Source organism: Cupressus sempervirens, chromosome 8 (assembly GCF_028749045.1).
Source record: "Cupressus sempervirens isolate cs-2001-9-10 chromosome 8, ASM2874904v1, whole genome shotgun sequence".
In the NCBI taxonomy this organism is placed as follows: Eukaryota; Viridiplantae; Streptophyta; class Pinopsida; order Cupressales; family Cupressaceae; genus Cupressus; species Cupressus sempervirens.
The window spans coordinates 334,962,999-334,981,449 of NC_143125.1; the positions used below are offsets into that span (position 1 = coordinate 334,962,999).

Genomic DNA, 18,451 nt, shown 5'->3' on the forward strand with positions numbered 1-18,451 from the left:
AGAAGCAACATGATAAGGAGGAATTAAAGTAAAGAATGTTTTATCCCACATTGCTAAAAGTGCAAGCATTCACCCACTAAAAAGCTGTACAAGAAAGCCCATCCTTTCATTTGAATTATGTTATGAGAATTGGACATTGAAACTATTTCTCCATGGTTGCTGAAAAATCAGTGACTGGATTTTCTAAGGGCAAAAACCCTTGGAATTAGTGAAGGCTGGATGAAAACCCATACCTTCCGAGATTGCTGGATTCAAATCAGAATTCATAGAAAAGCTTAATGTTGTAAGTTGGTTGAGTTTAATGGAGTTCAAGTTTCAGATTAAAATTAAGTAGCCTATTGATTGTAGAGGATTTAATATTCAACCAAGGAGACATCACAAAGAAACCAGTCCTGTATCTACTTGGCATCCTTGCTGTTTGTACATGAGACATATTGAGACAATTTGCAGCTACAACTGTAGATGATACTTTCATGATACAACAATATGGAACTGACTATTTGAGCTATAAATCTGAAGTTTTCAGTGCACGCATCTGGACAATGCGTTGTTCTTTGTACTAAAATCAGAGTTGCTGCTAAAAATCTGAATAATCTGGGATATCTTTTACACTAAATTCTGTCTACTGATATTGTGGACAGCACCTCTTAAGTCTAAAATAGAACATTTGTTTATCTTGTGGTTGAATGCAAAGTGTTTGATGTAATAACCATATGTTTATGCTTAGTGAGGATTTGTAAGAATGTCAGACAACTGTTTGTTGTATGAATGCACAATCTGTATACAACTTCTCATGAATGTTTAAATCAGAATTGCCATTATATCAGTTGTAATGGTTAGTGGTGTATTTGATAGAATTTCTATAGAAAAATATTCGTATTTTGAAATGTGTCTGGTGGCTCAAGAATTCAGGAATATCAGAACAGACCCTGCAAGCCAATTTATTTGACGAAATGTCAGATTACTGATTCATTGGAAGTTCAGCCATAGAGTCTCACTTTGACCAAGATTCCTATAGGGGATTTTACTGTGTGTGTGTGTGTAGAATTTTTATTTGCTTTTTGGTTGACAAAGTGGAAAAAAACTCTAGCCCAAAATTTTCTTTCTTCTTGAATCCACAAACTGAATACATGAACCAATACCTGAAACTAAACATGAATCAGCAACATAGTTTCACAATACTATAAATTTTTTCTTTATTATAAACACAAGTTATCATGAAATGGAAAGTGTAGAATAGTTTTCAGATTTGGCATCAACTGTGCAGGAGGATAACGTCTCATATGAGAGTATGCGATTGAACATTGGCAAGACATGAATCTTTGATTGATGTTGATTTATAACTATGCAAAATATGTGTTCATTTTATATTTGTATTGTATGTGAAAAATTGATGTGATATCCATATATGATTATCCAGGCTATAAGAGAGCAGCTGGTGCAACTCATGTTTGAAACTTTCAATGTGAATGGATTTTATGCAACTGAACAAGCAGTGTTATCTCTTTATGCTGTTGGACGAATATCCGGTTGTGCTGTTGATGTTGGACATGGAAAGATAGGTATATCATATTGCATACAAATTGTATCTAGGCTTATGTAATTGAGCATCTTTTGATGCAATATTTTCCATTTTAATTGTGGTTTGACTTCTGTTGCAAAATGTCTTGAATTTTGGTATAGAATGTTTTGACTTCCTGGTTTTGAAAGACGAAGGGTTATGAGGTTGCTTAGAGCATCTGTGATGTTTATTAGCAGATACTTCCATTGGCTTATGTTTTTAGCCATTGCTAAAGTCTTCTTAATTCAGAGAGTGGTTGAATTATGCCTCTAAATCAATCAAAAAACAAAAAAAAAGTTGGACATAGCTCAAACCAATCAAATCCTATCAATCACATTTTTGTAGACCCCAAACATATATCACAGTTAATGAGGAACGTTTGATGCATATTGTATTACTCTTTGTTATTTCATGCTTTAAACTAAGATATGTATAATACACTGCACCATGGGGATGTGTCCCCAGGCACAATCTGAATTGTAGGATGCCCTAGAAATGGGTTGATGGGGGCAAAATGTTCCCTTTTAATCCACTGACGGTGTTCTCTACTATATGATGTTAACTGAGTATGCGTTTTATGTCCTAAGGATGTAGTATGATCCCCAACATGCTTGGTCATGATTGGTTGTCACTATAAAGCACAACTCACTAAAGTCAAATAAAATACCTAATTTTAAAAACAAGGTTCACCAAGGTTCTCTCTCTTCTAGAACCATAATGCAACACACTCAAACCCTAAAAGTATTCCACTTAACAAGAATAATTAAAAAATGAGACAGTAAGAGGGATTTTTGGCCAAAGAGAGGTCCCTATATTGTCAGATATGTCTCTCTGCATTTTTGGGTTCTCAGTTAGTGGCCATTGCCATGCTAAATCTATGATTTTGTCTTGTTTTACAAAGAATCAATGATTTGACAAAATCATAAGTCTGATATGTTGAACCAATAAACAATGAAAGTAATTTATTGTCGATAGGCTCAATATGTGTAAGAATCAGATTTTCATTTATTAAACTACTGTTCATTTTGCTTGTAAATTCAAAATAGTAAAATTAATTGTTGAACATCAATATATTTTTGAATTATTTAAGGGATGGTTTTTGTTTTTATTTTGATGCAAGGCGAGTTTAGTTGGAAGTGCTACAGTTTTATTGCCGAACAAAAATTGCCCAATATGCAAAAGATCCATTAATGAAATAAACCCACTTCATTATTTTGGAATGACTCTTGAAACAAACAAGCACAGTAATTCAGTTGGGAGCTAGAATGTAAATGTATTATTTGTTTCCTTAATAAGTAGGGAAAAATTACTAAGTTCAATGCACACTTTTTGCACATCCCCTGTAAAGGCATTGCTTATTATAGTAAATTTAACATTTAGGAGAGAGCTAAAATGATGAGGTTTCAATGTCGTTTGCTTTGACCCTTCCTAAGACTTTAGACATTTGTCCACAGCTCCTACAGTTCTAACGTTTTAGGTGGTGGTTGTAGATCCCAAGTGGAAAAGATTAGCCATATGTTCAATTGAAAATCTGGTTATTAGATACAAAAGCTTGAGAGGAAGCATATGATGCAATTGGAAAACTCTCTTCTTTCACTGATATGCCATTTCATACCAATCTCCTCGTGGCCACGCATTTTCCATGTTATGCATGGTTGGAAGTTGGATCTTCTTTCATGACTCTTGGCAAAACCAAATTGAGAACCATAGTCTAAGGAATATAAATTATCCCAAATTTATTTGTTGGTGGCAGAGATGCTCACGTAGGTGACACATGGATGTTTTATCCATAGCTGGCATACTTGCTGAGAAAATATTTTATCCATAGCTGGCATACATGCTGAGTAAAATATAAATGGGTTTTTGTACCATTTACTTGCTAGAAAGACTTGTCAACTTTTTGGCAATTACTCACTAGAAACTTGCCAACTTTGACAAAAACAAACTGTTGGATACATGAAATAAGAAAGACATAAATCTGCCAAAAAAATGAAAGAAATAGTTTAAAAGGTCACAATTTTGCTTAATTAATGGATCAATGTCTCTCACTTTCCTTGCATAACACTTTGAAAGCAAATATTCAACATAAAAATGTTGTCAAATATCTAATTGCTCTCTTAAGTGATAAAATTGTGAAATGTGCTGCCCCTTGACTTTACAAGCGGCATTGTCCCCAAACTCTCATGAGGGTTGTCGCCCCTCCTCATTGGGATCTCCACTCTAGACATACACCAATTCTTGGGATCTCTTTGCACATAAGAAACTTGATTACAATGAGGGGATGAGAGAGTGGAGACCAGAGTTAACAACTTAGACAATCATCTTTATCACTATCATAATATTGTTGATCGATAATGAAGTTTTCTACTCTGAATATCAAAAACTCGTGCAATTATTATTATAGAACATAATACGGCCTTTGGCATTGCACTAGAAAGGTAGACAATAAATCAAAGGCGATCATTGATTTGGTTGAATTAGAGCCACAACCACATCTTGCAATTTTGAGTGCGGAGCTACAACAAAGTGCAAAGATTAGATCTCCCCAAGTTTTCACTAGATTAGCGAAGAGGAAGACATTAAATTTTGTAATATGCAATTTTAGAATTATGATGATGATTTCAAAGACGATCATCATAAATTGATAATAGTTGCCAGCTAGCTATTGTATCAGGGTTTCATATGATGATGTAGTCTTGTACCGAATTTTGATTCGAATAATTCAAATTTTATAGAAACCATTTTTTTGGTAATGTTTCCTTTGTAAAATCTTGCAAAAAATTGTGTGATTAAATAAATATGAGCATTTCTTTTAAGTTGCCAAGTTGCAAACTTTGTTTGCTGAGTTTTCCAACTACGGTGTTATCATCATATATGGGTAATGGACTTTTAGTTGCTGTTTACTCATCAATCTTATCAATCTAGCCAGGCTTCTAAAACACTCCTAGGTGTTCTAGAATGGAACAGTCATGTTGGTTTAGAGGACTGGCAATGTCATATAAGTTGCTTTTTTACTCATTTCTCGTATACAACGCGTGAAAACAAGACTTCCCTTTGGTGACAAGACAATATTGTTCCAATCTTTATGGAGAAACATAAAGGTGGATAGTTGAAGGGAAGCCACTTGTACAAAATAGATACTGTGATGGCCCCTCCTCGAAAAAGATTTAATCAATTAATAATACTATTAAATGTAAATAGATAAATAATAATATAATAGAAATAAATGATAATATTGAATAGTAATAATTCAAATGTAAATAAATGGATTATTAATAATAAATCTATTATTAATAATGTGATATATAATTATAATATATGGTATAGTTAATATTATAATATAATATAATTAATCTAATAATATAAAAGTGTGTGTTTATATATATATATATATAAATACCAAATGCTGAATATAATAATACGAATAATAAAGTACAAATATGACTACACCAAATTTTAAATATAAAGAATAACTATGAATTAAAGCGGAATGACGACTAACCTGGCGACTAAACTCTATAGTCGCAACTATATAGAAAATGCTATCACATGGATATATATGGAAAGAAATACGATGAAGCAATGATTTCTTCAAGATAGGTACGGGAATTTCTACAGTTTACACGGAAAGGCTCATAGTCTAATCACAATCCCCAACAAATTGTGGACACTCTCATTAGAAAGAAATTTGGTTGCCAAGAGATCATATGGCGAGGAACTAAGTTAGTGGTACTCAACAAATTAACCAGAGATTGGTCCCAACTACTTACTAAGCTCCACACATCATGATCCATGGATTTTTATGTGAACTATGGATTAAAAATATGAATCAATCATGTCCAAAATCTAATTTTGACATCAAGAGAAATATATATTTTCTGAGGACATACCTTCAACTACTTCCATTTGGACACATTCTCTCCTCAAACCTCATGACTTAAATGCAAAATCACCCGAGTGACTCAGCAACAACTTCCTTGATGATTGGATGAAGGGATGAATTGTGAGCACACTTAATTTTTCAGACCTCTAGAACAACCCCAAAAGGTCTGCGATACATACATATTAGTGTTGGATATCATTTGAAAACCCTGAAATTTTCTAAGGAAAACTGATTCTAATGAGGGTGTCTTCAGACTCTGTCTGAGAACTCTTATTTCCAGCGCCTTTAATGCTTCAAATCAATCAAAGAATGTGCATTTTATGATTGCAATCACTCCATAATCAAATCTCGAGTAGTTTAGACTTTGTTGATTTTGCATGAATTTTTAAAGAAAAACTGCCCATATGGGGGAAAAAAATCAGACTTTAGTATGAAGAAACTTACCAACAACTCGTTTGAAGCCTCTAAAATGATCCTAAGTTGCTGGTTCGGATTCGGGTTTGAGATTTGGATTTGAAATTTGTTCAATTTTTTTGGGTTGGGTTTTGATTCATTTTGGGTTCGTTTGTACAAGAATATACACACACACACACACATACAGCAAATAAGTTCATACACCACTATATATATATATATGTATGTATGTATGTATACAGCAAATAAGTTCATACACCATTATGCCAATTTTAAAGCAACATAGCAAAACACACCACCATATCAATGTTTCAGTTCGAAAACAATAATGTCAAACATTAATAATCAGCCATCATGATCAAATATCATGAAAAACCATCAAGCAAATCATCATCATTCTGCTGTTGCAAATTAGAATCACAAAAAGTAATGCTATAGGCCTGGTTAAGGCACACTGTTTTGATTGTGCCATATTGTAAGCTTCACACATTAATTGTCATACACAGTGATTCAAATAAAGCAGTTTTGGATCAGACTGGATGAAGCCCAGAAAGCAGGCTTTGTATCCAGATTTAACCACAGGAAAAATCTTTTTAAATTTTATTCAATTCAAAGTTTTCTATACATGTTAGCCTATATGCACAACATACATTCCATAATAGATGTGCGACACTTTTATACATCACGATTCTTCTCAAGTAGCATTTAATTCAAATTAAATATGATTAGTATTTGAATCCAATCATGTGCTTGAGTCTAATTTGGCATTTAAAACTTTTTGAAAAAGTAAACAAAAGGTAAACTTTTTTGACCAAATTTTCTGAAATTCTGTCCGGTTTCCTATTCTAGAATCCAAAGTCCCTCAAAAGTCGTATGAATTCTGCCAGGGTTCCTTTGAGAGAATTCCCAACAAAATTCGTTCTCTGTGGCAGACTTTTGACAGAATCTGACAAGGACTAGACTCTTGAGAGAATTGAACCAGGAATTCTTAGATTGAGGAGAGAATCTGGTAACTTAGATATTGATCTTCAAATCAGTAGTATCTCTTGATTGACCATTGATGAATTTCCTTGCTTATGATTTCTAAGAATTTTGCAAGAAATCGCACCATATGGGGGTCATTCTCAGGTTTGGTCTGCAGATACCTTGTTCACAGCCCTCTCTTGACTTTGAATTGGTCTTTGAAAACTAAGAAATTTCCTCCTTTCAATCTGTGATCACTCTTGGTATGATTTGGTGGCTAGAAAAATCCTCATCTTTTATTGCCAAAAATCACCTCATATATGGAGATATTCAGACCTGACTCTGAATACATCAGTAACTCTGCCAACTCTCCTTGTTTTCATCCTTTGGAGGTCCGAGTTTACCCAGCAATCAGATTGTTAGGTGTTGGTTGATTCTCTTCTATGGTTCGATTTCTGCCTCTTGAACTTGGGTGCCTTCCAAAACCAGCTTCTTGGCCTTTCTTATCTTCTTCCACCACTTAGTCATGTCCATATTCTTTCTAATGGCTGTAGCTCATCTTTTTAAACTGATTTTGGTTTTGATTTTCACCCGAACAAGCAACGTGGGATAAAATATTTGCTTTTTAAGCTTGTGAAACTCAATTAATTACTTTCCCTTCTATCTGATTAATTACTTTTATTAGAAAAAACAAGGGGAAAATCAATGCAATTGAGGATTTGCAAAATTTGACTAAGTACCTTTTTATCCTTTAAAAAAGGAAATCCACAGCTCCACAAGGGTTTATCCATGCCTTTTTCTCTTCACCCAAGTAGGAAAATTGATTTATGCAAGGAGAAATCCTCACATCTCATACTTGGAAGTTGTTGTCTTTCCTTGGTCACAAACGGGGAATTTTGACCTATGTTTGGATAGAATTGTTCCCACACTTAGAATTGTTTTTCATCATCCTTAGTTATTTCCAAGGGGAAAATTGACGTATCTCTAGATCCAAACATTTGAAGGGACAATTCTTACTTTGAGTCTCAAAATTTATATAAGTATAAAGGCAAAGAGGAAAATTGCTTGCATCTGCACTCTTCATTCACACTTCTTATCTTTAGTTTCCAGGTGAGGAAAATCGATCCATGTCTTGACCAATGGCCCAACACCTAGATTTTTCAAGACAGTACCATTTAAATTGGGGAAATTCATGTTATGTCTGTATTTTCATTATTTTAAATGGGGAATTTCATGCCATGCCATCCTTCCACTATCTCACATATAGACCTATTTGCCATAGGCATTCTTCCAAACTTAGTGTAATGTCTCTTGGGCACCTACTCTATGTAGATTATTTCTTATGATCAATGCTCTAATAAATTGACTATTTATATAGATTTTCATAAATGGCTATATGTAAATATCACTTATATCAATGGCTTGTAACAGAATGAATAAATCAATTGATGAGACTGCCAAAATGCTTTATAATAGAAGGGATCAAATTATTATAAGCTTTGAAATTCTAGCCGCAACAAGAATTGTAATATATTTTCCAATCTAAGAGATAGTATTGATGGAATCAATTGTCTTTGATGTAGATACTATAGAGTAGATTGGAGGATCTAAATTGGTTTATAAATAATGATATAAACTATCTTAGATTGGTATCAATTTGACTCACAACAAGCTTTTCTTTGGTGATTGAGCTAGATTTAACTTTATACCTATGTGTCGATCTTATCTAAATCTTAGTAATCTTCCTTTTAATGTTTGTTGTCCTGCATTCTGTCACCACAAAATGTAGGTAACAGTATGAAACTTTATTAGCTTGGTTTCATATTTATTTGAGATAGTTCATTATTTAATTGGCTAACACTGATCAATTAATCGACCCCAATTTGTGTAATGAATCCTTTTACTAAAGGCTTTCGTGAAGTCCTTTTCGTTTTTGATTTTATTAAGCTTATGCTTGATTTTTGAAGCCTTCAATGTCCTTTTTCGTGTTTTTGAGTGTGTTTATTTTCTTCTAGCCTTTTGGTTTTGTCTAATCCCTTGCTTCAGTCATCCTTCGATTTAGTATATCATAGGGCTTAATCGGACTTGGTAGTAGAAAGAGATGATCATTTAAGTGCCCTAAAGGTGGACTCTCTGAGTCTCTAGATGCAATTGCATATTTAAAATATCCTCTTATATTTTAATGTTCACATTCACTTTTTGGAAAATATAACATAAATTGACTATATTTTATGTTTTTATGTTATTTTATCACTTTAATTTATCACATAATTGACTATAGAGAACTTTATGTTATATTTTTTTTTGATGAATAGTCCTTTTCTATTAATAAAAATATACTAAGAATACAATTCACAAAAAAGGGGCCAGGGGATACATTATCACCCCGCAAAAGAGTTCACACGGCCGAAGCCGGATTTAATAACACGGCCTCAGCCGGAAACAACAACTATTCATAAAAAAGAAACATAATTAGCAACCTCAGGTCGCCAAAGCAGTGCTAGCCGAGGGAGGAGGATCATCTTTGTTAGGAAAACCCCACGCATCTGTGGGATTTTGGGGCAGGTTGGGAATAGTCCAGCCGTCATCAGTAGCAACAGGATCAGTGGCAGTCTCTGCATCTTTAACCTTGGGCCGTGGAGGAGAAATCGCCAAGGCCAAGCGAGGATACTTTCTAGAATGCGCCTGCCGAGGACCAGGGGGAGTTGGGGACTAGCCAAAACCACCACGGGGTGGGGAAGCAGAACGACGCCTCCATCCGCCATCACCACCACTGGGAGAGCGGTGGTGAGAAGCCTGGGAGTGTGGCGTGTGCGAGTGGCGGCTTGAGGACTGGCGCCGAGAATGGCGGCCATGAGGCGTCAAGACATTAGCTGAAGCATCAGGAGGCACTTTGGCAATAGTGCAGGGAGCATTGCCCCAGTGATTTAACAACTCCTGCAGGTGAGCAACTTCTAGGGCAACTTTGTTAGCTTGCACCTGGATCTGCATAATAACATTGTTACAAATGCATGCCTTAGTATACATAGCAATGTTAACATCCAAAAAATTGTGAGTGAACAGAACAACATTCTTATCTTTCCATAGAGAAAAAAAAATTTCCATCCTGAAGGTATGCCAAATCTGGGTGAACTTCCGAGGAATTCTGGGGGAATCACCCAGCAGGATCATGTGCCATGAAAATGGTTCGGGCCTAAAAGGCTTGAAAAAATCATGAATTTAGTGCCAATAATTTTGAGCACACAAAACCAGAATATATGCAAAAAGGACTCTGGTTGACCACAGAAAGGGCATCTGGGATCAGGAACCCCAATGTGCTTGAGCCGACGCCCCAAGGGAAGACCTTGGAAGGCAAGGCACCAAGCAAAGTGGGCAATCTTGGGTGCTGTAATATCACTCCAAATGGTGCTAAAACGTTTTCTCCATTGAGAAAGCAAAGATAGCAAATGCCAGTGCTGGTTAAACGTGTCCACCATCAGAAGATGGGGCGAAAGCCATCTGTACCCCATATTGGGCTTGTAGTTGGAAAATGGAGTGGTAGGATACCACTTCCAATCATGCCACCAAGGACAGACAGTTTGAATCCCCACTTTATGAACTAAATGCACAGGGATGGAAGACAGCAGAAGTTCAAAAGTTGACCGATCTATACTGACAAGGCAGTAGTGGACTTGCATATCTTCCCATGACCTGAAACTCATGGTGACTCTTGAGAAGAGATCCTTAGGAGTTCGGATGCCACGTTTGAAAAAATGCAGAGCACTGGCACCTTGAGTCTTGGCGATAGGAGTACCCTGAACAACAAATAGGGGAGACAACCAAATGTTCTGTTGATTCAAGGAGAGCCCATTGCGAAACTCATCTCTAGCCCAACGAAGCCAAGGCTTATAGCTTCCCAGGCTTTCCAGATGCTCTTAATAACAAATGAGCTCTGTATGGCCACGGGTTCACACAGGATGAGAAGGGTTTGAAAACCAATCCCCTTCTACGCAGGCTTGTTAACAGGGAAGCCGAAAGAAATACAGTGCCGAACCAGAATCTTCCAGGCGTCATCTCCAGAAATAGTTCAGATAATCCATTTTGCATAGAGAGCAAGGCCCTGTTTCCGAGTGGAAAGTAGGCCAAGACCACTAGACTCTCTTGGGAGACAACAAAAATCCCAAGCAACTCTATGAAAACCATGATGATCAGAACCAGAAGCCCAAAGAAAATCTTGGAGCAAACGTTCCAGCTTAAGATAGGAAGCTTTGGAGGGAGCCCAACAAGAAGAATAGTACACATGAGTGGCTGCCAGAATCTTCGAACAAATCTGAAATTTACTAGCAAGAGAAAGTGGCTTGGTGATCCAATATTCGAGCTTTTCGCTAATTTTGGCAAGCACAACATTCCAAAGCTCCACAGGAGAAGCCTAGAAGGCAAAGGGGATGCCAAGAAAGCGGAAGATTTCCCCGTGAGTAACCCATTTCCACTGAAACTGGCTAAGCCAAGGTGGAGCTAACAAGAATGACTGACGGTAGCAGAGCGTTTTATGCCATTGAATGGCAGAGCCAGAGGCTTGACAAAAGGTGTCCAGACAATTTAAAGCATTTTGGATGTTTTCTTCATCCTCAAGAAGAGTAAGAAAGGAATCATTAGCAAAATGACCATTGACTAACTGGGAGGAAGATTCAGGCAAGGAGATGCCGCAAACCAGCCCCAAAGACACAGAATTAGCTAGCAAATAGCCAAAACCTTTAGCAGCGAGGACATAAAGTGCTGGAGCTAAAGGGCAACCTTGCCTAATTGAACGAAAAAGTCCAAAAGCCTCAGATTGCGAATTATTGATGGTAATGCAAGCATTAGCATCATCAAAGAGCATCTCCACGGACTGAAGGAAATTGGAAACAAAACCCAAAGCCTGAAGCATAGCCAAGATAAAGGGCCATTCAATGCGATCATAGGCTTTAGCAAAATCTATCATTAAAAAGATAGCCTGCTGCTTGGACTTGCGAGCCCATTCCATACCTTCCCAGACAGCAATGATGTTGTCAAGAATATCTCTGGACTTGATGAAGCCAGTTTGCTCAGGCCGCACAATTAAAGGCAACATGTGCCTGATTTTGAGAAAGAGCACCTTGGCAATGATCTTATAAGACACATTCAGAAGGGTAATGGGCCTCCAATTGCATATGTCCTCAGGATCACCAGCTTTAGGTATGAATTTGGTATTCCCTTTATTTATAATTGCTCCTAAGCTTTTAGAATGATATGCTTCAAGATAGACTTTGTGCAGATCAAGACCTATTTTGTCCCAGAGGTGTTTGTAAAATTCACAAGGAAATCCATCACACCCAGGGGACTTGTCATCCGCCATGGAGTAAACTGCCTCTTTAATGTCGTTGAGGGAAAGAAGTTGCTCACAGAAAGCACGTTGCTCAACTGCTAGGTGGTTTGGAGTAACAGAGATACACATTTTGAGAGCTTCCTCCTGAGCAACCGAAGTTTCCTGCGAAGCAAATACGTTCTCATAGTGATGAACGAATGCTTGCAGGATGTCGGGGAGACTGGACAGAACAACCATTCCCTGTTTGATCTTTTTAATCCCAACATTGGTATGACGGGCTCGAAGAGCCTGAAAGAACTCCTTCGAGGCCTTATCGCCAACCTCCAACCAGTGGAGACGGGCCTTGATTTGGGCTCCTCAGGCAGCATAGTTGTTAGCAATTTGCTTGTCATGGCGAAGCTTGGCAAGTTGAATTTGCAAATCCACATCAAAGGGGTTGAGTGACTTTTAAATTTTCACGTTGAGTTGCTTTTAAATTTTTCACTTAAGTGACTTTATTAACTATATAGTTTAATTTATTTTTGAAAATTACGTTATGTTTTATTTTAAATCATCTAAGTTTAATATTGCTTTTTGAATAATATTTGCACATGATGTATAAACTATACAGTGTATACATTATTTTTGACCCAATTAAGTAATACTGACTCAAAAATCAATTAAATGTGCTTAATTGGTCTTTTAAGTTGTGCAAACTCTACTTACATGTCTATTACATGTTTACATGTAAATGTATTGCTAGAGTGCGGTTTGCACTAGAAATGCATGTAATGGATTTCCTAGAGCCCACTTTGCATGGAAAATCCCCTTTACATGTAAATCACTTTGCATGCAATTGCCTCTTTGGAGTGCAATTTGCACTAGAAAGACATTTTATGGACTTAGGAAAATAAAAGCTAAGTTCTTAAAACATATAATAGCCTTCTGAGGGTGCAATTTGCATAGAAATGGTTTTTTACATGTTATATGCAATATGTAATGCCTTTTGGAGAGTGCGATTTGGCATTCTCGAACATGTAATTGCATCCCAAGTCCACGATTTTGCCTTCCAAGGCCAAAAACCCTCAAAGCATATTACATATTGCATGTTTTAAACCATGCAATAGGGCTGCAAGAGTGCGATTTGCCTCTTCAACTCTATTTACATGCAATTTAAAACATGCATTTGCCCATGGAGAGTATGATTTTCTTCTTCAACTTTCATATGTATGCATTTTAAACATGTAAACACCTCCATAGAATGTGTTTGGGCATTTTAACTTATGCACATTCTATTGGAGACCATGGTATTGCATCTTGAAGCCAAAAACGACTCATGTTCATGCCAAAAGAGGACATGTTTTTGCCAAAAAAATGCCCACATTTCTTCCTTCCAAGTGACAAAATCTATCAAGGAAGAAGCGTTTTTAGTATTGATACACATACATGCTATTGGAGATCACGTTTTAACCTTTCCATGCAAAAAATAATTCATGTTCTTGCATTTGGAGGGCACATTGTTGCTCAAAAATGCCCCACTACATGGGTTTTTCTAAAAACATTTTCCATTTGAAGGTGTAAGGATAACGTTTTTGGCATTTACATGCAAAAATGCCCCATGCTTTGACCTTGGAAGATCACATTTGCAAACTTTGAAATAATCAAGAGCTGTTTGGGAAATTTGAATTTGGAGGAAAGTCATTCATTCCAACTTCTCTATCTTCCACATTTGGCTCTTTGAGCTCCAAGTAAGTAGAAGATTTCAACTTTTCTTGTCTTTTCTTACTTTGCTATTTTGTTGCATATTTTGCCTTATCTTTGTTCATTTGTTCAAAGTCATGCCATATATTTTGCAATTTTTTCTTAAATAAGGTGAAATCTTCTCTTTTCAAGTGCTTGAAACTTTCCCAAACTCCAAAAACGAAATTACATGTAGGAGAGCGTCTGGATATTTGTCATGTCCAAGTCTATAGCCAAGGGTATGTTTTTTCGTTTTGTGCATAGTTTTGTTTGTTGTTTGCTTGCTTGTTTGGTTTCCTTTTTTGGAAGAAAGTTGAACAAATTTTCACAAGAATGCAAGTGTATCCACATTCTTCCACATATCACCTTTCCATACGAGTGCATATCATGTCCATTTTCCTATATATGCAATCACATCCATTTTCTCATTTACATGTAATTACATTCTTCAAACCCAGTTACATGACTACCAACAATTACATGTAAATCACTTTACATGTAATTACATTGAAAGAACATGATTTTGGTAAAAGGTCACTCTTTTAAATACCAAAGTCATCATTTGCACACATCCCTATACACCTAGCTTACATTCTTGGCCATTTACATGAAAACACATCCTTATCCACATGCAAACCATCCTCTTGAATCCCATTTTGGCCCTTAATATATGCTTTTCATTTCGTATCCAAGCCATTGCATATGTTCCATGAGTATCTAATCAATACTTCAGACACATTGTTCCTCATAGATTGACCTTTGCCAATCAAAGATCAACATCTTCATGGAGTTGGTACGTTTTGATGATGTATTCACCCTTTGGAATTTTCATGCTGCAACACAAGATATACCTGCATCTACGAAGTCCAAAGAAAAGATGAAGTACCAGTATAACATGGAGTTAGCTCATGCATCTGCATCTCTTGTCTCATCTCCTTCGGATCAAGAATCTGACACTGAGATTGGACACGTTGACATAGTTGATTTCTTACAAAGGGTCGAAGCTCCTTCTAATAGAGAGATGAGACACATCAAGAGAACTGACATTCATCTAGTGTGTACTTTTCCTATGGTTGTGCTGGAACCAAATTTTGTCTTAGGATGTGCTTGACATTTCAGTCCTAAGACCAAAATTGATCAAGAATGTAGATGGTAAGGTTATCACCAGCCTGGACCAAGAGGTTATTGAACAAATCTTAAGAGTTCCTCATGGTGTAGTGTGTAGACCTGTCAAAAGAGACCTCTTTAGAGTTATGGAATGAGAAAAAGTTGGATTATCAAAGGTATATGAATGCATACTAGTTGGAAATTAAAAGAAGTAATTTTTGCAGATGGTCCAAGACAATACACAGATTTGACTTCAAACTGAAATGTGAAGATTTGATTACTCTCCTTAGTAGAGTACGTGTCCTCTAGGAATCTAGTGACTTTGAATCATGGATGTACAAGTTTATCTCTAAGATCTTTGATAACGAAGAACCCATTGTCTGGGGAGAGCTTATCAATACAACATTGTGTGATTAGTTGCTTAGTGTGGGAACTTGAGCGCCATTTCACATGAATTCATACTTGGTGTATATTGCTGCATCCATGGGATCCTTCTCAGGACTTTCCACGAAAGGGGATAGGCTTCAAGTTCCTATTTGGAACTATCACGATCAAATCACATTGACACAAAACAAACATCACTATAGGAGAGTCCAAGATACATTTTTTGGACATTTTAGGTGTTGATTTGATAAAGAGCTGGTAATCAAAAGAGTATCAGAGGAAGTGTGGAATCGAGTAAATCAACTCGGTTGCATCTTTTTGCAATTTCCGACTTCCACTTATTTTAGAGTTGGTTATTATGAAGGAGAACCATATACCTTGCCATGATATGCTACTGATAAGATTATTCCGATGGAATTGGCCAGACAACTCATGGAGGTGCAGTCATATCAAAACACTCAGCACAGGCCAATATTTGGTATTACCACTGCCAAACCCTTAGTGATTGGTCAATATATGCTTAATTGAATCTACAAGGCAAAAGCTATGGAGGCAGAACTTAAACTTATCACATTGAAGAAATTCAAAGCTAGGTTCGATTTTGACTACCAAGGAATGCATTCAAAGATCAAAAGAGCATTCACCCATGTTCATCGCATAGAGGACATATGGATTGACTTTCGCACAGAGTTGAATATCATGAAGATGGACTACTGCAGGCTCACATTGCAACAAATCATTGACCTCAACATGGTTGAGATTCCACCCAATTTTCAGATTAAGGATGATGGCGTCATTCTAGATCTAGAATATCATCAAGATGACTTTGACAAACATTGTCCTATTCCTATTCATTGGCAACAAAAGGAGGGTGTTTCTATCTTTGATAAATTCCAATCCATCCTGGCAAATACTGACAAGTGGCCGAAGATCAATCATCTTCAGAGAGTACATCCTAAGCTTTGGGTTGATTGCGATCGTTTTGGTCCAGTTGGAAGGACATCTTGGGTGGAGATTACAAGCAAACATGGTGCATCTTCCTCAGTTCCAGCTAGATGTTTCAAGTTTAAGCTCAAAGGCAGAAAGGGATCAAAATCACTCCAAGAATCCTCTTAAGTGCCTGTGTAGGCTTAAGAATTTGAGGAAGAATTCGAGGAAGAGTCTAATGTAGAAGATGAAGAGGAAGGAGGAGAGATCATGATCATATCTCCTCCACAACCAACAAATACTTAAGGTCCATTCACTCAAGCAATAACTTTCTTGGATGATATAGACAACGATGTGGATTCATTGTCCACCATTTTTACATCTACGATCCTTGCTTCAGAAGTGAACATGTTGTCACTCCGCATCTCTTCGACAACTCCCTTTCTCACAATTGAGCAATGTGAGAATTCAAGATATGTGTTTGAAGATTTCCCAACTCTTATGGAAGGTCAACTTTCCCAACTTGATACCTCTTTGGCTAGTTTCAAAATATTCATGACATAATCTCTTCATTAGACGCCCATGAGCTCAGCCGTTCAAACTGAAGCATGCATGGTGACAACGGAAATACAATTAGAATCAATGTCTATGGTAGCCACTGTCCCTGTTTCAGCAGATGAGAGTTTTAGTGTGTCCGCATGAATGTCCTTAATCAAGTCCTTCCAACATTCATCCATAATGCTTTTTAGTGATGTGTAATTTCTGCCTTGTAGTAGGGTGCCCTTAGCAGTTTTCCCTTCACTACAACTACAATAAGGAGCCTTTCACGACCCTCTCTTAATTGTAGCCTTTTTGAACCGTTTTTGGTTCATATCTTAAATGCTTACTAACAATGTGTGGAGGTTACATTATAGAGTTACATAAATATTTTAATTACTATATTTGCATTATTGACTAACTCAATCTTTCTAGTTTGTTGTCACGGCTAGGGCCTAGCCTCATCAAAGCTACACTAGCTTCCAGTTCCTTCTTTCTTTGATTGGATGTTGTTGAGATCCTCTTTTACATATTTTGTTCTCTTATGCAGCGTTCCTTTAGTTTTTTTGTCGAATGTTGTTTCTATTTTATGGACAACTCATTTTCCAACACTTGGTGCCTTGGTTCCCATGGTTCTCTTCTTTTGAAACATACACCTTTCTTCATTAATCCATCTCTCCCTTGACATTGATGCCCTATACAAGACCTTTGTTTAAACAACATTTTCTTCCCTTGTCATCGTTTCTTGATTCTTCATACCCATGTTGTGCCTTAGGTGGAAGATTCTTGGGATTTTCCTTTGAAGAATTGGATTCAACCTTCATAACCTTTTGTAATGTTTCCCCCAAGTTTTGTAGTTCTAGAGGGTTCTTTACCTTTAATTGAGTCTTTAGTTACTTCAATAAACAAATAGGTAAGCTCTCTCTGGGATAGGCCAGGAATCATGAGCGATAGTCATTGGAATTCGTTGGCAAAGTCCTTCAAAATTCCATGTTGTTTTAGTTGTGTTAGTTCCTTGAAGTACCATTCAAGATGTCTTTGGTCAAATCTGGTAATGGGTTTTTGAGTAAGTTCCCCACTGCTTTTTATAATTTGATGGCCTTGAGTAATGATGCCACAATGCCACCAATTGTGGGCTATCCCAAATAGACGGGGGATGGCAAATTTGATAGCATTTTTTTTCATTCATAGGGTTTATGATATAGAGTTATCAAGTTTTTGGACCCATGATTGAGTGGTGATTTTGATAAAGTCATCAAAACATGGTAGATTCAATTGGCTCGGGTCTTGACTTCATAATATTTCTCAAAGGGTATGTGATTTTTAAATCGCTTGGTCTAACTTAGCATATATTTGAGCAAGATCCTCTACATTGTTTATGACGGGCTCTTCGACCATAATAGGTTCTTCCCTTGGTAGAAATGGGGAAATGGTTTGCCTAATGATGGAACCTTGTGTGGAATGTTCATTCTCGGCATGATTTGAAAGAGTGTCCTCTTGAACTTGGAATGGTTCTCCCATTATTGAATAGCTTGGACGATGAATTTATTAGTATTCTCAAACCTTTTATTGGTTGGCTCCAAAGTTCCTAGTTCATTTGTCAATTGATCGACCATGGTTGCTGTGCCTTTCG

At 36.7% G+C, this 18,451-nt stretch overlaps 1 protein-coding gene across 1 annotated transcript in view; it reads left to right on the top strand.

Moving 5' to 3' along the window:
• The window catches only part of ARP7 (actin-related protein 7), a 209,005-nt gene that overhangs the window by 61,156 nt on the left and 129,398 nt on the right, over positions 1 to 18,451 (top strand). The window contains exon 3 of the mRNA XM_089797591.1: positions 1,421 to 1,562. Coding sequence (XP_089653717.1) covers positions 1,421 to 1,562 — 142 coding nt within the window. The remainder of the gene's footprint in view (positions 1 to 1,420; positions 1,563 to 18,451) is intronic.